Raw genomic sequence first — 21,343 nt, 5'->3', positions numbered from 1 at the left:
CAAAACCAGGGCATTTCATGAAAATTAATTACTTCCTGGAGGTCGGTGACATTCCCTGCATTTGCTTTGGTCTGTGAATGCAAACCAGTATTTAATTCCCCACAAATGCCCAGAATCAAAGTGGCTATTGCTACAGCACCCTTTGAAATATGCAAGCATAGAAAAAATAAATGAGTTTTAAAAAGGAAAACAGATAGAATACAGACTTCATGAAATACCAGACTAACAGGTAGTGTAAAGCTTGCACCTGAACCAAACAGGAACTTTAGAGACAATTCAGTTATCACATTATACTCTCATGTTTTAATTCTTTACACATAAAATTTTTAAACAAAGTTTTTTAAAAATCTGTTCAATGTACTAAGCCATTTTTACAACAGTTGAAAATAACATTCTAAGCAATTTAACATTCTTAAGAAGTCCATTGATTTTATAAAAACTGGCCAGTCAGTGCAATTACAATCAGATTGCCAGTAATGTTCTTATTATATTTCAGTTATTTGAAATGTGGAATACAGCAAATTTCCTATTAAAAATGAATTACTGTTCAAGGAAGTTCAAGACAGAAATATGCTGCCATATCTGTATTGCTGTAAAATTTATATTCAGAACTAGAGGAAACTAAGTAACTTAAAAATCTTAGTAGAAAAATATACTCACCCGCAGATTAATATCTTAGGGCATTATTGACAAATACAGTACAGGTATATTGGATTTGTAATGCACTCATTAGGACCATGATAATTGCAGGAAAATTACTTTGAATTTGAAACCATTCTTTGTTCGTAGGATTGCAGGTTATGTGCAATTTATTAAAGAGTTCCTCTTGTCTTCTGACATGGCTTTTAGCTGTTGTATGTACCTGTTCTGAAAGGCTGATTCTGTTTAGCCTTTAAAAATTAAGTACAAGCAGCTGTGTACCAAATCCATTTGCAGAAAGCAGTTCTTTCTAGGAATTTTTGAACAAGATTCCAACTAACATTGGCAAAAACTTCCTCACAATAGGGTGGTCAAATGCTCAAACAGGTGCCCAAGAGAGGAACTCTTAAAGGACACACTTAAAATGCCCTTCAACAGGGCCTTGAGCAACCTGACCTGACTTTGAAGTTGGCCCATCTTCAAGCAGGGGATTAGACCAAATGACTTCCAGAAGTCCTTGCCAACCTAAATCACTAATGGAATACATTAGCTTTCTATTTTTCCCACCTGAAGAAGTGACCCCTTGACCAGTATATAAACTGTATGGGTGTGTTGTGTTGCTGATATTTTCGCATAGTGCCCTCTTTTGGTTCAATTTATCTGGTGCGTCTGGGAGACTGGACTGTCTTTCGGTGTTTCTGCATCACACTTAAATAAAAGCAGCACAGCAAATTGCTGTACAAATGTAAATTAGGTTGACTTCAAGTTCTTCTGAGTTTTTCTTCCTCAGGAGGGAAAGCTTGATGTCAAAAGATTTAATTGTTCCAGTTTGTAGATGGGTTTGTTGTTATGGCTCTGATTAGAACTTAAAATTCTTGTTCTTGTCATTTTACTAAATTAGTTTATCTGTAATCCCAGGTTTTGGGATAAATTGGTTTATATTTACTGCAGTCTAAGTTTGCTTGTAGGCAAACAAATTTTATTATTTGTTTATTTCCACTGAAGTCCTGGAAACCAGGCATTTGTAACTGAGGTCATAAGATGACACTTAGAAAAATATATAGAAAGAGACATGTATGGGAATCATAATATGAACATTGTCCATGTGATACTGTCAAAGAGACTGTGAGGGCAATCTGTTACTGATAAATAGCTCTTCAGTATTACAAAGGGTAAGTTTCTACTGTCATTGTCTAGTGAGTAGGAAGAGGAAACTTCCCAGCTTTAAGACCTTCTCCAGCCCTGCCTTCATCTTGCAGTTTGACCATGTGCATCTTTGTCAGATGTGAAAAATTATATTAATACTACATTTCTTCCTCATATACAAACTAATTGAGTATTCCCATAGTGTATTTATCACGTATGGGTTCTCGGTTTGACTATTTGGACTTGCAAACTTCTGTTCCCTTTTCAAGCTGTCATCAGTGAGTATCAAAATCATGCAGCCCTTCATGACTACACCCTGGAGTAGTGTGGTGGAGGGACAAGGTGGTGTTTCTGGAGGATGTATTGCTGGATAGGTTGGTTCATACAACAGGGAGACTGAAGGAGCTTGTAAACATCATGGTCAGTTTGCTGCAGGGGAGGTTGAGGCTGGCCATTCATGGTCGGGTCTGTGTTCACCATTTAAGAAGTGAAAGTATCGTTTCTTCCAATAACCTGTAAGTACAGATGTGGTGTAGTTCTCTTACAGTAAGGGTGTCTGCTGCTTTTCATACTCACATAAATTCAGAGCACTTCTGGAAAACAAGAACTGCAGAAAAAAAAGACCTAATATTTGAAAAGAAAAAAAAAAAACACCAAACAAATTACATACAAAGGGGATGAGCAAGATATTTTCCCTTTTGCATTTTTGATTTCTGTTAATAGCCATGTAGTCAGGCAGTGATTTGTGTATGTGCTCGGTTGAGTGCCCAGGCTGGGTGAACATTAAGCAGGAGGGTGAAGGGCATGGGTGGGTGTCCCCTGTCAGTAGGTCGCTAAAGAGGCCGTGGTGCTGTGGTGCAAATGTCCAGTGTTCCGAACCTAGTACGAGGCAGAGCTGGGTTTGAGGGCTCTGCCGCTGCTCCCTCCCGTGGCCACTGCTCGGAGCAGCCTGACTCCTGCTGCCACCAGATCTAGCTGCCTGGGAACCCAGCGAAAGAAAAGCCCTTTTGCCAAAACCTGGTGACTCCAAGCTTTGCCAAACACTTCAGAAAACTTGGTTAGTCTCAATAAATCTCTTGACTCCAATTTTTTGAGAAAAATATAGTGCTCATGTTTTACTTTTCAAGATAAAATAGTGTAGGTTTTCTACCTATAGTTCAGGTTATTTTATTTTAAGCTTCAATAAAATGTAAACTTTGAAATATTAAAACCTGAGGGAAAACTGAGAGAGTGAACCAAAAATCTGGCATTTTTGACATACCAAAGCAAAACTTTTTTTTAATCTTTACCAAAAAAAAATTTTTTTGCCTTGATGAAATGGATGAAATTTTTAATAATACTTCTCCGTGATATGGGGGAAAAAAATATTTCCTGAGTCTATGAGCTTACTCAGTGCTGACTTGCATAGCATTTTAACAACAGTAAAATAACCATCATCTTTCAGATTTTGCATTTGAAAAGCTTATTCTCTAGCTATAAATAACAGAGTATGAAAATACAATGTAAGCTTTTGGAAGCACTGAAGAGCCATATTTTTGGCCAGTTCAAATCAGTGTACCCTTACAGTTTTTATGCCAGCTGAGCACATGGTCAAACTTCTGCCTCGTCATATTGACTTAATTTTTTAAGTCTTCATCTACATAATCAGTTTTCAGAATCTAAAATGGACATCAGTTTAGTGTATAATCTTCATTTTTCTAAATACAAGAAACTGCAAGGCACCATCTTTAGAAAAGGAATACTTTGAGTGCTTTGATGGAGGATCCAGCCTGAGACCAGGCTTTTTGAGTCATCAAAGAAGCTGTGTGAGCATGTACCTCCAGAGTAAAAGCCATGGCAATCAGACCACGTTTGCTTCAATTGTCTCTAGAGTGAGACCCTCAGCTTCCTCCGTTTAAGGACCAAAAGTGGTTTTAAATATGACTTTCACAACAAATGTCAGTTTTCAAATTCCACATTCTGTTGCAGAACTGTTCCCTTTCCTTGTCATTATTCCAGTCATGCATAGTTACAATAGCTTATCTTAAAATAACACTGATGTAAAGAACCCAGTGCTTTTCACAGTCATCATGCATGTGAGTGGATTAGAGGAATGAAGGATGGAGACAAGGTCAAAAAGGTAGATTTTTCTTCCTTTTGGGATCAATGAGGTTTTTAAATTTTACTTCATTAAAAATCTATTGCCTTCTTCCTAGTATCTTGGAATAATCAGACTTTTATGTTGAGTTTGAACACTTTGAATATAATTTTACTGTCTGTGTGCAAAAGTGAAGTACAGAGAGGTGCTCTTTCAGGTGCAGCAAATTCCTTCCTTTTTACTTGTGAGTGCTGGATGTAGACTGGAGTCATATGCTAATCCATGGATCTATTACTTTAGGGAGGGAAGTGTCTGTGAATTCAGGGCATTTCCATTCACTTTAAAGCCTCAAGATGGAGCACTCATCAGAAGATGGTGCCCATGCACCATATACTTTATATCTTATGAAAGGGGTTGGAAATTATACATGGCACTTCTAAGTAGCTTTTTTCTGCTCTTTGCATTCTTGCTGTTTCATTCCTAATCCCAGTAATTGATGGAAAATATTTCCACATATGAAGGTCAGGACAGAATTTAGCCTTTACTTTCAAGGAAGTGAAGTGCTGAGAGTTTGTGTGAGCTGAAGGTGAAGGACTTTTGTTGTTTGCTTTTTTCTTACTTGACATTTATTAATGCTGGTTCTCTTTTAGAAAGCAGGTGATGAAGTGGACGTAATACTGTTGGGCAACAAGTGTGATAAGGAGTCAGAACGTGTAGTTCCAAAACAGAAAGGAGAAAAGGTATCATTGATACTTTCTTTGGGCTCTCCTGAGTATCTTAGTATGTCACTGTGAGCTGTTAAACTGGAAATGGTGAAAAGCTCCTGAATCCCAAAAATTCTACTAGGGATTGCTCCAGAAGAACACTTGAGGAGTCCTGGAGTGTTGGGGGCTTTTTTAACATACGAGTAGAAACACATTAAGTAATTCCTAAATGGTCTCTTTAGAATACACTTTTAAAAGTTCGAATGCACTTTAAAAGTTTTAGGTACTACAATAGAAATCTTTAATATAGAGTCTGCATTTTCAGAATACTGTTGTAATATGGAATACTAAAATGTAATACATTCTGCATAATTTTTCTGGTACCACCCATCAATAATCTTTTTGCTAAAATCTGACTATAAGGAACCATTCTGACAGCCTATGCAAAGTGAGCTGCATTCTCTATGAATAGCCCTAAATAAGACTGGACAGGTACTGAACATCCAGCTCCCCTAGACCTAACTGTGTGTGTGTGGTATGGCTGAGACTACAGTATAGTTTATACCTGCTGACCACAGTTAGGGGAAGAACTGTTATTAAGTGGGGAGTGCTGTTTTAAAGGCAGTGACAATTTATTGTCACTGAGAACCAGTGAGGAAATTCAGAAGCCATGCTATGACAGAAGAAATTTTGATAATAACTAAATATTGCAGGAGAGCATGGCCTATATACCATTTAATTTTGCTACTGCATACTGTATGCATCTGTTGTCTGGAACTAGGAATTAGCCCTCCTTTTTATGCTTTCAGGCATGGTGAGTCAGGCAGGATGTGCAAAGAAAAACACACTGATGATATCTTGCCAATTATATAAGCCCAGAGTAGGGAACTTTAAAAAAATAACATCACCTTTTTGACAGCATTACAATCTTGCAAGTTCATTGTTTGTATGGAAGGTGCTTTCAATGTTAATGAACCATAACTGTTTACAAGGAATAAGGTTGCTGAAAAACACATATGTACTCTCATACAAAGAATGTACTGTCAGAAATCTAAGGAATCACTGGATGCATGTGCACAAGAGGGCAGTAGTAGGGTTTTGCATATGGTGTGACATTTTCTGACTTCTGTGTTCTTAACCATGCAATCAAAATTTCTCTTAATAATGTATTTTTTTCAGAAACAAATCATTACCTCCTCCCCAGTGAGTCTACTTGCTAGATTTCCCCTGTGTTTTTAGGCAAGGCAACTCTTCAGTTATACTATTTCTTCTTTTAATATGATTTACAAGTGCTAAAACATCTGACTGAACATGCTGTAGAAATAGTCCATTAGCAGAGAGAGAGCTAGTAATTTTCTTCTCACTCCAAAGAAGAAAATATCCTTATTAGGAGGGGAAAACAGTTTGATACTAAGATTGACACATAATAATTCATACTTAGGTATTTCATATTACCGTGAGAGTATGAGCTGTAAGTATTGTTCTACTCAGTCTCTTGCAGAGAAGACCCTAGGTTCCCTGGGAATCTTGTCATCTATGTTGTATGTCACTTCCTAGACTAATTTAATGCTGTGAATTTTTTAGTTACTCGCTTTTGTAATTATGTAATTTCAATCACTCAGAAATTGATGTATTTAATTTTAACATTATCAAGTATAATTTTCTTGTATTAATTGCTTCTTATTCACTTTGACAAAAGTTTTAGCTCAAGGTTCTTGGGCTCCTCCATTCACCCCCCCCAAATATAATTTTCTTTTTCACTGAAAAATAAAAATGTTGAAGGTTGGTAGAATGTGGCAGTTTTTTTCCTATCAAATCTTTCTAACAGAAAAAGCCAAGTAAAATTTTCTACCCTTTTTTTTTTGCTTTTGCTGTCTTCATAGCTGAAGCTGATTTATAACTCTGAAGCTGATTTTACATGTACAATACAAATTTTAAAAAAATATTCTGCACATCTCTAGGAATATTTCAGCCACATCTCTCTGATTCAACACTAAGAAATAATAGCAGCCCTTTTACTGGGAAGTAGTATATTTTGAGTTAAAGGAACAATTGGAATTAAATTTCATCTTGGAAGCGGTATTAGCATTATTTTGTCACTGTAACACTGGCTCTCCAAACTGTTCTCAAGGATATTATAAAATAAAATTGCCCAATAGTATAATTCTGATAGGTTTGTAAATGTATTTAGATATTTCATTTATGGATCTACTCAAGATACTCCTAAAGGAGAAAAAAAGTAGTTCTTTGAATGTGCCTTTCCAGTTTCTTTATGAGAGGGAGTAGCCAGATCTGTGTTCATGTTTCCAACTGCTTTAACACTGGACTGGTAGGGTTTTTTCCATCTAGTTACATTTTTAGAAGACTTGCTTGCCACAGAACTTACCGCTATGCAGGGTGAATTGAAATTATGCACACATTAATCTTCTTTGACCAATACTGTGCACATATAGAGAAAAATGCAGGTGCATTGATAGATGTAGTAGACAATGTAGTAATATGATACAGAGAAGACTGAAGTTTTTTGCTTTGATTTGATTTGATTTTTCTTTTGCATTGGTCTTCAGAGATAGAGCTTGCAGGTCTATTTGTGGTCTGTTTGTCTTAGGCCTCTGCAGGTACTGGCATGGTTTGGAAAGGAGCAGGTCAGCCAGCAGTGGGAAAGCTTTGGATTAGAAACTGCTTAGGAAAGTTGGACGCATCCATAGACATGATGAAGTTCATCCAGTTGTGCCAAAAGACCTGTCAGTCAACTCTGAAAAAACGTGGTGGTTGGGAGAGATCCCTTTTGACTAGAAAGATGCTGGCATGATACGAATCTTTTAAAAAGGACAAGGAAGGAGCTTCAGGGAGCTATAGTCAGTCAGCCTTGCTTCAGTCATGTTGTTCAACATCTTTATCAGTGATCTTGCTGATGATAGGTGGAGATTTGCATGTAGCATGAGATTAAGGGGTGTGACTGGCAGATCAAATGGGAGAACAGCAATTCTGTAGGACCTTGATAAACTTCAGAAGCGAGCCAACAGAAACATCATTAAATTCATGAAGTGCAAAGATTTGCACCTGTGATGGAGTAATCCCAGGCATGATTTACTGCTGCAAAGGACTCAAGTTTCTCTGAACACCAGCTTGAATATAAGTCAGCAGTGCTCCCTTATGGCTTTAAAGCATGCTGGGTGACATTAGAAGGATAGTGGATAGTAGATCTGGGGGGATTATTACCCCCCTTAATTGGTGCTGCCAAGGCTACATGGAATATTGTGCCCAGCTTTGGCTCTCCCATCTCAAGAAGGGTGTTGAGAAACTGCAGATGGTCCAGCACACAGGTACAAAGGTGTTTGGGGCCCAGTAGCAGTAATCCATGAGGAGAACTGGGGGAAGTGGGTAAAGAGGAGGCTAAGGAGCAGGTACTGGTCTACAGCAATTGAAGTGTAGCTAGAGAAATGACAGAAAAGACTCTTCTCAGCAGAGACAGACAATAAACCAAGGAGCAGCAGACACAAGACCTGGCTTGGGAGGTTCAGGCTGGAGATGAGGAGAACCAGTTGCACTAAAAGGGTGATGTAGCTGTGGAAGAGGGTCCCATGAAGGTTATAGAATGTCCATCATTGGTGGATTTCAAGACTTGGGTAGGCAAAGCCATGGCTAACCTCATTTCAAGAGGGGTTACCTTTCAGAATGATTTCTGTGATTCCATGACTAAAATGTAGGGGGTTTGTGTTCATCAGAGTTTGTACGCAGGTAACCCTCTAGAAATCTGGTACGTGATACAAGGAAAAGGGAGTATTTAATTAGTTTCTGTGTACTTTAGAAACTGCTAAGCAGTTTACTTTAGTAGCCCAGTATTTTTTACTGCTCGTATTTTTCTTTATGAACCATTATGCATCATCGTTTTGTATTGACACTCATGAATAGCTAAATGATCTTAATTTTCTGTAACAAGTTGCTGCAGTACTGAAAATAGTTCACAGCAGTAAGCTAGAGTTTCAGAATCCCTTATGAAGCAGTCTGTCTAAAGAAACAGTCTAGATCTCATCTTTATTTTCAGAATTACATTTTCTTGTAGCACTTTGGAAAGGAAACCAATTACCTCACTTTTTTTTCCTACCTTTAATATAATCTTTGTTATATTTTGACTAAAACTTATGAAGTCTGATTCTTTTATCTGTATCTTTGTGCCTGATTTTGGAATTTTTGTAAAGCACTGATTTGTTATTTCTGGAGCTCATTGAAAGCAAACAGAACTGCCAACATTAGACTTTTTATCCTAATGGAGACCCTTCCAAATAAATCATTAACTGTTCAGTAATAACAGGATTTTCTATACATTATAAGCAGTAGGGTATTTTCTTTGCCTGATATCATCTTCTCCAGATGTGTACCAAGAAGAGATCCATTACAATGAGAATAAATAGACTCTTCCACTATTTTTGGCATATTTATTCCCACTTTGGCCCCCTCCCTTGGGAGGCAATGATGCAACTGTGTTTTCTTTTTGTCCATGTATTTAACTGTGTAAATTGGGAAAAGTTTAGGACTCTAAAAAACTATTATTTTTGTTGTGTTGAGTTTCTTTCTTCATGCCAGCATAGCTCTAAGCTATCAATAAGGGAAATACACTGGAAATGAGAGAACACAAGTAAATTAAATAGAACCCACTAATATAAAGTCTATGCTGCCCTTATAAGTATTTTCTCTTTGCCTATTACCATAATATATTTTTTCCAGATGTATCTTTTTTTTACTTGCCTGTTATTTCTGTGCTTCTCTTTGTCTGGCATAAAGGAACATCTCTTTCATATTTCATCATGTCTCTTTTCCTTCAGTTTTTGTCACATTTTTATCTATACCTTTCTGCGGGCACTCCATTAGTTTTCTCTAAATAATTACCTAGGAGACAGTTTGTTTTCCAAATGTATCAAAACATTGAGAACAGACCCACTGAAGTTTATTGTTGTTATTTACCAGTAGAGATAGGTTAAAAAAGCTGCTTTGAAAATGGAAAAAAATTAAAGAAGAATGAAACATTCTGAGGATGAATATAGAGTATTTTACTGAACTAACATGTATTTAATCATTGTTTATATAGCATGTTAGAAGTAGTCAGAACACTTCCATTTCTCTTGATACTAGTATTAGGAAGTGGTTTTTTTTCCTGAAAACTGTTCATCCCGTTGCCTACCTCTGTTTTTCAGATTGCTTGGGAATACGGAATACCGTTTTTTGAAACCAGTGCTAAAGATAATGTGAACATTGAGCATGCATTCTCACTCTTGACTAAGGAAATACTGGAAAAGGTAGGCTTCTTTTCTAAGTAGAAAGAATGTGAGATTTTTCTTGACAGATTGGGTAAAGAAGGTTGTAAATACAGAACAGGTTTGGCAAAGCACAGCTAGTGCTTTTTTTCTGTGTTACGGAGTTAATATTTCGAAGGGATCCTGTAGTTGCAGGTATACAGTGGAGGAATGTGGGGGAAAAGAATTGTGGGAGAAGAGAAAAACAATAGAGGGGAGCAGGTAAAATACAGTTCAGAGAGAAAATGAAAATTCAGAACAACTGCTTTTGTGTCTTTCTTTCCCATGCTTTTCTGTAAGGGAGTGGTTAACAGCTCTAGAGTAGTTCCACTTCTGTGCCAGCATGATTCCCTTTTCCTCTAGGTTTCTGCAGAATGTGCACACAGTGAAGATGCTGTATGCTGATGTAATCAGTGGACCTTTTATGTTCAGCAGTCAAATGTTTTATACAAGGTTCATAGCTGTTTGTTTGGCTGATTTACACTAGTGCTTTTGAAGTTATGGTGACCTAAAGATTTGAGTTAATTAGTAGTGGAATCAATATTGTAGCTGTCAGAGTCAGCATCTCTAACTAACTCAAGTGCATTGGCTTAAAAGTCCTTATTCCTTGGAGTTGCAATACTTTTGTAGGACTGAATTATTGTTCATTAGCTCTGAAAATGTTTTGCATTGTAATTTATTTTTAGACAGTAGAATATTATTTTAGACATTAATAGATGTTCTTCATGCAATGCATTATCATCGCCATTCATCACCAATATTAGTTATACAAAACTAACCTTCCATTCTGAATACTGTTGAAGTCATAATAAAGATAAATGAGCAAAATTACTGACAAAGTCACAAGTTGCAGTGTTTTGATTAAGTAGCCATAGGGGATGGTCAGAATAATAGCTCTGGGTTGGACTGCTTCTAAGTCAAGGTCCTGTTGTATTATATAACACAAGCTGTAGTTGGTTTTTTTGGGGGAGAAAAAAGAAGAAAAAAAATCTTTTGATTACTTTAGCATGAAAATGAAGCACAGCAACTTGATGGTCAAATATTGTTTAGAACAGGATGATAATGGCAGGTCCTTGAATAGTTGGACAAAAAGTCTCAAATAAGATAACTCTGATTTTATTGTAAATTAAAAAGACATTGACTGCTGTAAATGGAGAATATATTGATATGTTAGTATGAAGCCTGAAAATACAAAACAATAGCTATGATCATAATTACTGCAAAGACAAATATGTGCGAAGTGAGCATTTCTGCACAGTGCATTTGGGTAAGATCTAAGAATTCTCTCAGCGTGCAGAAATGGTGCTTGGTTATTTCTCACATTAAGATTGCCTGCACTTACTGTAGTGTAAGTGCAACTTCAGTATTCCTACTCATCTTCATGAAAATTCATGCGGTTTTTAGTGTGGACATAGCAAACAAATTCAGTCCACACTGAAAATGTTATACTGCTGCATGGTTTTAATTAGAACTGCTTTGAACAGTTGTGTGCTCTGATTGCATATATGTGTGTTTGGGAATGAGAATTTGTCGAGTTTGTCTGTACTAACAGTTCACCTTAGCTAGAAATGTTTAAAATCCTGACGGGGCATCACATACCATTACTTTTATGTATAATTTGCCATTTTTAGTGAAACGGATTTGTTGATATAAACAAGGACTCCTTTAGCCCGATTGGTTTTTCCATGGCCTAATAAGAGAGTTCACAGTAAAAAAAAAAAAAAATCTACCATAGAGTTTCATCATGGTTTTCAGGTTCGACAAAATAATTTGCCTGTTCACAAAACTGTGAAATCTGAATGTAGTACTTGGAATTTTAACTTCCTCTAACTGATGAAATTTTGGAGAAGGGAAAATGCAGTGGGAAGTGTAACTAGTAGCTGTGAAAAATGACATGATAGGTGCCAGTCTGAGATCATTTTAATCATATATCCATTCTGTAGTGGTGAAAAATGTACTTGCTGATTGTAAAAAGGAGATACAGCTTTGCATAGTGTTTTGGCCCAAGACACCTATATCTGATGGTATCAGGCTTCCCATGGTTCTGCAGTAGGACCACCTCTCCCAGACTGATGAGATGCTTCAGTGGAAGCATGTCATTGCTTTACCAGTCCCACAGAGGAAACTCATTTTAAGGAACTTCCTAGAAAAGTCTATTATGGCCATGCTTTTGGGAAGTATGTGAAGGTCATTCAGAGGTAAGATAAATGGGCAGGGCAGGCTGACAGGCAGCAGACCATTTTCAGATACATTGCAGTAGATTGTATTAATCTGAGGAAATCTAGGATTTTTTTATATACGCTCTTGCCTACTATTTACTACAGGCATTTCTTTATTAACCAAATGTACAGAAAACACCTCTGTAGATAGTGAAGATCAATGTCCAGAGTTACCAGAGCTCATACAGAAGTACTAAGTGTCTTGATTGTTTTGAAATTTAGAACAAGCTGTTGTTCAGTGGAGGGCTGGGGGAAAAAAAAAACATATTAAAATGTGTCAGACATTTAAACAAAACAAAACAAAAGGCAAGTTTGTATCGTCACTATTTTGTGCTGCATTTTCCTATCTCTTCATTTGTAGTTTTTCTTGTAGTGAGTTTAAGGGAGAGAAAAGACTTCTGTATCCCAGCAATTCAGATAACTAAAGTACTGCTTGACGTTTCAGATACCATCTCAGCCATTCTATGCTTAGGCTCAGTCCTACAGCTCTAATTTACATGGGTAGTCTCACTAAAACCATCAGATGTTATTTGAGAGTTTACATTGGTAACAGCTAAGGATTCATGCCATATTTCTGAGAACTCACAATTTTCAAACCAATCAGTTAATAATAACTGAATACAGTACTTTAATTTTAACTTCCTCTGACTGATGAATTTTTGGAAAAGGGCAATAATAGCTGATTTGATTGTATTTGAAAGGCTGCAGTGGAAATAGATGTTAATGACAGATTATTCCAGAATATTGCTTAGACATGTTGACAAATAACAACAGTATTTTATTTATTCACAATTCCTATAAGTCTCAGATATGCCTAAACCTGTTCAATAATAGATGACAGCTGTTCTTTCACAATGCTTCTGGTTGCCAGTGAACTATTTGAACTTGGGAGTCAGTCCTCAAGAAACACCCAAAACCAAAAAAATACCTCCCAGAATGCAGTTAGCATTTGCATTTTTGTGTTGTTTGGTGTCATGGCTGACAAGCAGTACTTTTCTCAACTACCTTTAAAAAGAAATATTACAAACCTTTGTATTTATGTCTTTGTGTGGGTGGTTGTTGGTATTTTTCTAAAATAGGAGCAAGGAAGGAACTGTATTAAAAAAAAAAAGGAAAAAAAGTACCAAGTTTTCACCTTTTTCTGAAGACTGCCATAAGACTTAACCAAAACTTAAGTTCTGCCTGTCTCCTAAACTGACTACTAAGATTATTTTAATCATATTAAATAAACATATATCTGCTGAGTAGAGAACAGTGAAAATCCATTTAAGACCTTGCCCTGTGCTGTTGAGAGCAACATTTAATGTTTAACAGCTGGATGTCATTTGAGATGAACATTCTGAAATAGCAGGCCTCAATTCTGCCCTTCCTATGTTTCTTTACCTTTCTTTCCTATGGCAACAGATTTTTGAAATTACACTGTGTGTCCCATGCCTTTGCTCCTAAAGTACCTTTGTAACTTGTTAGCTGATTTTAAACAAATTTGACAGGTCAAATTAAAAGATAATTAAGCTCCTGAGGAGTTCTTGAAAATAAGGTGAGAGGGAGAGTACTCTGCAAAAGGAAAGTCTCCAGCATGAGGTCATACAGTGTTGGACAGAGACCACTCTATAGAGAGACTGAAAAATGCTTCAACCAGCCATTCCAGCTGGAACTTGCATCATAGATATCAAATTTAATTCACATCAAGACCCAAATCCATAGGAAATCGGATTTCATTATTGCTGAGGTTCATGGAATTGTTAGTTTGTCTAAAAGATCCCTGTGTCTCCAGCAGTGCATACTCAGTGTTTCTTTATTATCCTCAGTCATGCATGGAGCCCCAGGCTTTGTTTGCCCTTTATTTATCTTGTACTGACCACAGAATATTAATTCCTTCGAGAGGGTTTTCATAATGCTTGTAATGCTGTACTTTAGATCTATTTTAGATTTTTATCTCCATAACCTTCTTAGTAACATTAGGTAGTATATTCAGCTTTGCACACTTGGGAACCAAGGTACAGAGATTAAAGCAAAGAGGATAAATGGTGCCAACTCAGTGTTGGTGCAATGTAGGGCATAATTTAAGTACACTATCTTATTTAATTAAAAAAAAAAAGTCTGTTCTGGACATTGAATGAGCTAGATATTCTTCTGGAAACAGTAGCATATAATTAGGTTATGTAAATCAAAACTTAATCACAATGTCTGAGTGTACAGGATGAGATTCATCTTGATGTGCAACCTTAGCCAGCTAAAATTTGCATGACTGGTCTGGTTGTCTGGAATCATCTCTATAAAATGGAAAGAGATGAGTCTTTTTAGGATAAAATTTTGTTCTGGAGGTGCCTTTCTTTTTCCCTTGATTATAGGGAGTTCCATATCTCAGCCTATATGGTTTCATGTGATTCAAATTAAATAAATTGAACTCCAGGAGACCAAAAGAATGTTACAGACTTGACTCGCTTCTGGCAGTTACTGCTTCTGCAGGATCTTGTTTTGAAGACGTACTGCTCTCTTAAATAGGGTTGTTGATGTGCAACTATACTAAACCTTGCCTAGATGATTTGTAGGGTTGAGGAACCTTACAGGAGGACCACGGCTGTCTTCTCAAGTTTGTGAAATAACTAATTGCAGTATAACATTGTTTCAGTCTACCTGGTATTAACAGAAGAGGGAGATAGAGCCCCACACTTTGCCAGTGGGTTAGATGTTTTAGACATGATGGAATAGCATGTTTTGGGAGCAAAGCCTTCATCAGCATTTCTTGAGGAACGTATTCAGCAGCAGTTAGATCCTGCTCCTGTCCCTATTCCCACAGAGATTGCCTTCCCTGTTAATATATCCTTAGCTCTTGCTTAATACTGCTTGTGCCATGTCCTGCCCATTGCTGTTGTGAGAAGACTGTCTTGCATTTTGAACAAGTAATTTGAATTACAGAATATAGGGAATGCACGGAAAGCGTCAGGACTGTTCATAACTGAGCTTCCTCTACTGGCAGTTCAGGAATAAAAGTGACATGGACTTGGTTGCATCAAGTTCTCTGCCATGGTTTGTCAGTCTTTGTCAACTATCATTGTTAAATATAAGCAAAATGATTGCAGTGATTAAGGAGGATCATTCTGTCATTAGAATAAAAATCCTCAAAATTTAAAGAATGTATAAATAATAGGAACCTCAGTTACAGTTCCTTCTGCTTGTTTCTCCAAAGCTGCTAGTTTTTCAGCAAGCACTCCAAGCCTGACTTCGATTGGGGACTTGATAGAGTAAAATCCTGTCATTCTTCCAAACCCACAGTGAGCCTCACCTCTGAAATAACTAAACCAGTATCAAAATACCAAGAACTGGTGCTTGAGTAGGTGAATCATCTGACTTTGTATGGCACAGTTGATCTGAGCAGTTTTTGCAGCAGGGAATGGTCAGCTGATCTTAATGAAGATTTACAGATTTACTCCATTAGAAGCCTTTCAAAGAGTTCATCTTTTCTTTTTGTTACATTTCCCTTTGTATACCACCTTAGCTTTCTTTCTCTGATTTAAAAAAAAAAAAAATGGAATCTTAGCCATCTCATCACAATTCCTGTGTCTAGGTATCTGTTGTATGCCAATGATACAAACTCTGCTTAGAGCTGGGGAGGAGAGACAGCCGGGAGGGGAGACAGCAGGAAGCATAAAACTGGCTTGAACAGATGCCTCTTTGTTAGGTGAGACATGTCTGGTGTGCTATTTAACAGGAAAAACTAGTATTTGATAGCAGGAAGTTTCAACATCTTACTAAAATCACTGCAGGGTGGAGCAGCATCTCTGTCTATGGAGGTATTTTCAAAACCCCACTTTGCTCAAGATGCCGAAGTGGAAACTCAAGCTTCTTGGTACCATTTTGGTTCTTCTCATCTTTTCACATCTTTTTTGCTGTTTGTTGGCTGACTTGTCAGGCAGTGAGTTACAACAGGCTGAGCTGAAATGTGAGCTGGAAGTGTTAGTGTTCATGGAGCCCTGGAGGAGGAATGCTGCCTGCCTTGTTCCCAGAGGTGGGAGAGATTTGCATAACTCCCTGCTGTAATTTCAGGAGAGGGGGTGCCCCACCTCTTCCAAGGCTTGGCTGAAGTTGAGCACTACCTGGGATTGCCCAAACCTGATCGTTGCTTCAGCGCTTTATGCAGGACTCCTCATATCTCTTTAGATTATGAATGTGGACTGTTAAAAGCTGTATAGCACATTTGCTTAAATGAATCCCAGGCCCTCATTTGCTTCACAAAGATCCTGAATGGAACAATCTTACCAGTCTTACCAAGCTGAAGTGATTAAGAATCCTCAAATTTACATTTTAAAATTTCAAAATGGATTTCAAAATGGCTCTTCTTTATTTGTAGAGTGGTGGTTCTTGTCTTTCTGTGCTGGCTAGTCTGTTGATAAACTATCAGATAATGATCTTACAGATTATAAGAACCATTGCATTATCATTATGCTTCACCATTCTTAATTACTTACAGAACTGAGGATCTGTGCTAAGGATACATGAACAGCTTACTTGCCACCCAGAAGTACTATTAAATAGTAAAATATTTGCAAATAAGCATATTCAATATTTAAGGAACATGAAAGTTTCTCCCCTTTCACTGAAAGCATGAAGTTTGATACTGAAGTATAGCCTGCAACATCTTGAATTACCTGTTTCCTCTAAAGTTAAGTAAGTGAAATCTGAATTCTGAAACTGTTCAAACAGGGATTTTTCTAGAACTCTTTTAAACTACTTAAACTGATTTTGTTTTCTCGTGAAAAAGCATGAGTGAGACAAAACGTTTTTAGTTTATGTCCACAATAATCAATGCTTAATGTTATTTCTTGTTCTCAAATAAGTGAATTTAAACTTCTTACTGTACCATTTTCTTCCAAAGTTTTCCCTTCAGAATCTTATCTGTAAACCACCATGGTATCTTGTTCCTTGAGATGGCAAGGTTATGTTTGTGTACTTTGGATTCTGCCTTGCTCCCTCTTTCAAAAAGGTCTTCATACTTTATATTTACTGTCTATGCTTGCAGACTATCAAATACTGTCTCTGCCTAATGTTAATACAAATGTTAATAGCTAATGCCTTTACTTGAGTACCTTACGCAACTGTGCAAAAAGTTAAAATTTATCAGAAGTTATAAATCAGTGTGTTGGTATTTGTGTGAATTCTCAAGGGTAATAAAAATGTTATGTCTCTTGGTCCTTATCACTCAAAAAATAAAAATAATTTAAAAAACCCAAACAAAAAAACCAAGTAAAAGTGCACATGCTGTGTTTCTTCATTATTTGACTAATGACAAGAAATTCCTAAAATCAGTAAGTCACAGTCTTCTAATACCCTACAGTCAGAACAATATTTGCTAATAATTTTACTGATGACAGCTTCGGCATCCATCCTGAGGTTTAGACTCTACAATACATTTTCTGCCCTCAGCTCCTGCCTCTGTCCATCACTTCTGATCCCTTCCCAGGTTCATCTTTTCTCCTGCACCTTGCACTGTGGAAGCCTCCCTGGTTCTCTGCAGCCCCAGGGAGGATCAAGCTCAGCCGCTCTCTTTGTGGGGACGGCCCTGGCACAGGGCAGCCAGCACTCTGGAAGAGCTGAAACTATGGCTGCAGAAGGAAAAAGGAAACAAATTTCATGCATCCGCTCCAGAATTTAGGCAGCGATAAATATGCCCAGCCAAAAAGGCATCAGGCTTATTTGTAGCATAGGGGAACTTTTTATTTTGCCCTCATTCCGATTCACCTGAGTAATTTTAGATGAACTCTTCTGGATGTAGTCAATGTTCAACTACCCTGTGACATTGTGTGTGTAAGTTTTCAATTCTGAATCGTGATTAGCATTGTTCATGATGACTTTTTTCCCTTTTCCTTTCTTTTTTCTTGTGCTTTGAATTTCATGAATCCCATCTTAGATAGCTGTTGTCTCTGGAAGCTTTTCTTTATTGTCAGAAATTGTTGTTTATGGCTGTTGGGTTTGGGTTGAGATGAATGTGGTGAATCCAGTGGTTGCACTTACTTCTCTGTGTATCATTACATACTTGGTAAACCTTCCAAGACACAGGCAGGAGAATGGCAAGTAGAGAAGTTAGGACTTTTTGTTTCCTTGGCATGTGACAATATTCTCTATGTCTTTGTGCCCTTGTTCAGGGTTCAGTGTTACAGTTTCAGAGTACAGGATTGCGACATGTATTTGTACTGTATTGCACAACTGGGTTTGATTGTTTCTCTGGTCAACACTAATTATCTAGTAGAGTTTATTGCTGAAAGGAAGAGTCCTGGTTTTGATGATCTTTATTTTTGTTATAATCTGATTTTGCAATCAGTACATAAATGTTTTACAAGGGTGGAGTGCTATTTTGATAGTTTATCATGATAAAAACTGAACTGTTTCCATTTGGAGGTATTGGCGGTTATTAAATAGAGGCCAGAAAACAGAGAATTTTAGTGAATTTCCCAAGTTAAAGTCCTTTCTAACAGTTAATAGCCTGTGCCTTTTTTGAGTGGGTAGTGATACTCTGTATTTTCCTGTTCCTTTCAACTGGGCTTTTGCACCCCATGCTCAATACTTCAAGGATTAATGCACTTAACTGAAACTACTTATAATTGGTGTAGTCAACAGGAGAATGTGCTCTTATAAACAGTTCATGTGAGAAAAGATTTTCAGGATAGCATGGTTTGTAGTGTCTCCTCAAAAGACACCTTCTATCATCTATCACCTTCAGAGTGAGGAGAGATGTTTGAGGCAGCTAAAGAATGTAAAGATGCCAAACCGGGACTTGCATGGGCTTCAGTTTCCATTTAATTTGTTAGAAAACTGCAATCTTATAATTAAATATATAGACAAATATATAGACAAATATATCTAGTGACTTTACCAAATATTTTACATTAAAATACGTGAAAAAGCAAGCTTTTCAACTGTTGTGTTCTAGTTATCTTAATTGTTTGCTTATGTTTGTTTTACAGAAATCCTGTGTATTATATGACTTAGATGTTGTGACTCTAAATGAAAGTAAGAAGAGAACCTGCTGTGCATTCTGAAATATTGTTTCATGTTCCATTTTCTCTTCAGAAAATATTAAGTGTTGCAAAGGCACACACAAGATTTTAAAAGCGAGCCTGTAATCCCAAAACACAGTGTTCAGGCATCCTTTTTATTACACAGACTTTGTTGCCAAATGTTTTTATATGTTTATATTATATTTTCATATTTTTAATGTGAAGATAAAACAGTTATCTGATATTGGAATGCATCACAGGATGACTGTGTTTGCATACAAATGTTTGCAGAAATGTAATGTAAGTGTACAAATTTTCTCTTATTAAAAAAAAAATTACCTTGACTTTATTTTTTCTGTGTTATTTATACCAGATTTGTAATGAACATTCACATCACCCTCACACAGGCAACCTTCTGATATATGAAATCATATAACATCTCTTTAAGCACCTGATATTTACTGCCATCTCCTAAGATATGGAAATTTTTAGCTTTTGTTTCTTTTGCATCTATTTCAGAAACATATGTGTTACTTCAATAACCTTGAATAGGGAGGCTGCAAAGGTGAGGGCTGAGAAAAAAGAATAAACCACATACAAGACTGGTGTCATAGAATGGTTTGGGTTGAAAGGGAGCTTAAAGATCATCTAGTTCCAGCTCCTCTGCCATGAGCAGGGATGCCTTCAACTAGGGTATGTTGCTGAACCTTCCTAAGAAGGCAGAAAACAGAGAACAACACAATCCTGTAATACACATCCTGTAATAATCATCTTTCTCATATGAAGTGGTATAATTCTTTAAAATAATTTGTGCAGGTATTAGCAGCATACCTGTATTTTCAAATGTTCATTTTGTCACAGATGATTGCTATATAAGGGTTTGTTTGATATTGTGACATATTCATGTTATTTTCTTAAACTATAAATAGATTATACTCATACATTGTATGAGTATAATGATTCTGCTCATTTAATCTGCATTATACTGGTATGTAATATCTTTAATTTCAGTGGAGGATATTAGATTTAATTTTTAAAAAATTAAATGAGGGCAGAATCATGTTGCTGGTTACTTTTTGTTTAATCAGAGGTAAAGAGAGCACAAATCAAATTGCAGGACACAAAATGAAAGGACAGATTGGGAAATCTGAAGAATTGTGGTGACTATATTGTCGTTTTTGGGGGGGGGGGTGTGGGAGATGCGGTTCTTTCTGATTATTGAATTTGTTTTATCATCATTTGTGAATGAATAATGTTACGCAAAATTCTGTCATGAGCTATCCCAGCGTATCCAAAATAACTAGCTCCACTGGCTTACTGTTCTGGAATGTCACTACACTCCTGAAATATGCCTGCTTCTTTTTTGGGGGGGCTGTTTCTAGATTGTCATAATATCGATTTGTTATTAGAGTTGGTATTGAGACAGGGAGCTCTAGTGGAAAATGCTTTCTGAAGCACATGGGACTGAATGTGCTTGAGCGTACTGCCAGGTTTGTGTGCCACTAGCCCAGTTAGTGTGCTTGCAGAAAGGGTGTGAAAGGATGGGAAGGGCTACATATTTACAGCTGCTCCTGACTACTTACCATGGGCAGTCACTTAAGCCAGCGTTTATTGCAAAATCTGAAAACAAGGAACAAAGGATAATCCCTGCCTTCGTTACAACCATAGCAGAGGAAGGAAATAGTGCTGGAAGGGATTTGGAGAGGCTGTTTAGGTCCTCATCATATCTCAGCCTCTGATCAGCTGCCCCTGCTGTACTGCAGGAACATGGTTAGAGACTTGGAGTGATAGAGATTTCAGGGTGGCTACCGTCCTTACTTAACTGGCTTGGCAGGCACGAAATCTATTACCTAACCGGTACAGAAGGAAAGTAGGTTCTCCCTTTTGCCTTCCCTTCCCAAACCTAACCTTCCCTCCCAAACTTTCCCTTCCCAAACCTTCCCTTCCTAAACCTTCCCAAACCTTCCCTTCCCAAACTTTCCCTTCCTAAACTTTCCCAAACCTTCCCTTCCCAAACCTTCCCTTCTCCTCTTCTCACCAGAGAACTCCTGTCCCTTCTACCTTCCCATTCCAGTCTATCAGAAGATCTTTAACTTACCTATGTGTTTTGCAATCTGTTTCTTCATTTTTCTAGCCTAAGCTCTTAGACTTTTGTTGGTGGTACTAGTAAGTGAAATCACATTTGCCTTCTAAAACTGAAGACTGAGGTTAAAAAAAGGCATTAAGGATACTGGCATCTCAGTATCACTAGTCCTTAAGTGATGATTAA

At 37.2% G+C, this 21,343-nt stretch overlaps 1 protein-coding gene across 2 annotated transcripts in view; it reads left to right on the top strand.

Annotated features, from left to right (window-relative positions):
* LOC114003350 (ras-related protein Rab-10-like) overlaps positions 1-19,423 on the top strand; it is a 29,560-nt gene extending 10,137 nt beyond the window's left edge. Inside the window, exons 4-6 of one of the 2 annotated variants that reach the window (XM_027750269.2) lie at positions 4,513-4,602; positions 9,762-9,863; positions 19,042-19,423. In XM_027750269.2, coding sequence (XP_027606070.1) covers positions 4,513-4,602; positions 9,762-9,863; positions 19,042-19,116 — 267 coding nt within the window. In that variant the 3' untranslated portion in view covers positions 19,117-19,423. The remainder of the gene's footprint in view (positions 1-4,512; positions 4,603-9,761; positions 9,864-19,041) is intronic. The other variant, XM_027750277.2, reaches the window with a different exon arrangement.
* Positions 19,424-21,343: the final 1,920 nt, after the last annotated feature.

This window comes from Pipra filicauda, unplaced genomic scaffold (genome assembly GCF_003945595.2).
Source record: "Pipra filicauda isolate LSUMZ 115617 unplaced genomic scaffold, ASM394559v2 scaffold240_size1633699_pilon, whole genome shotgun sequence".
In the NCBI taxonomy this organism is placed as follows: domain Eukaryota; kingdom Metazoa; phylum Chordata; class Aves; order Passeriformes; family Pipridae; genus Pipra; species Pipra filicauda.
This window is presented reverse-complemented; position numbering and strand designations above follow the sequence as displayed.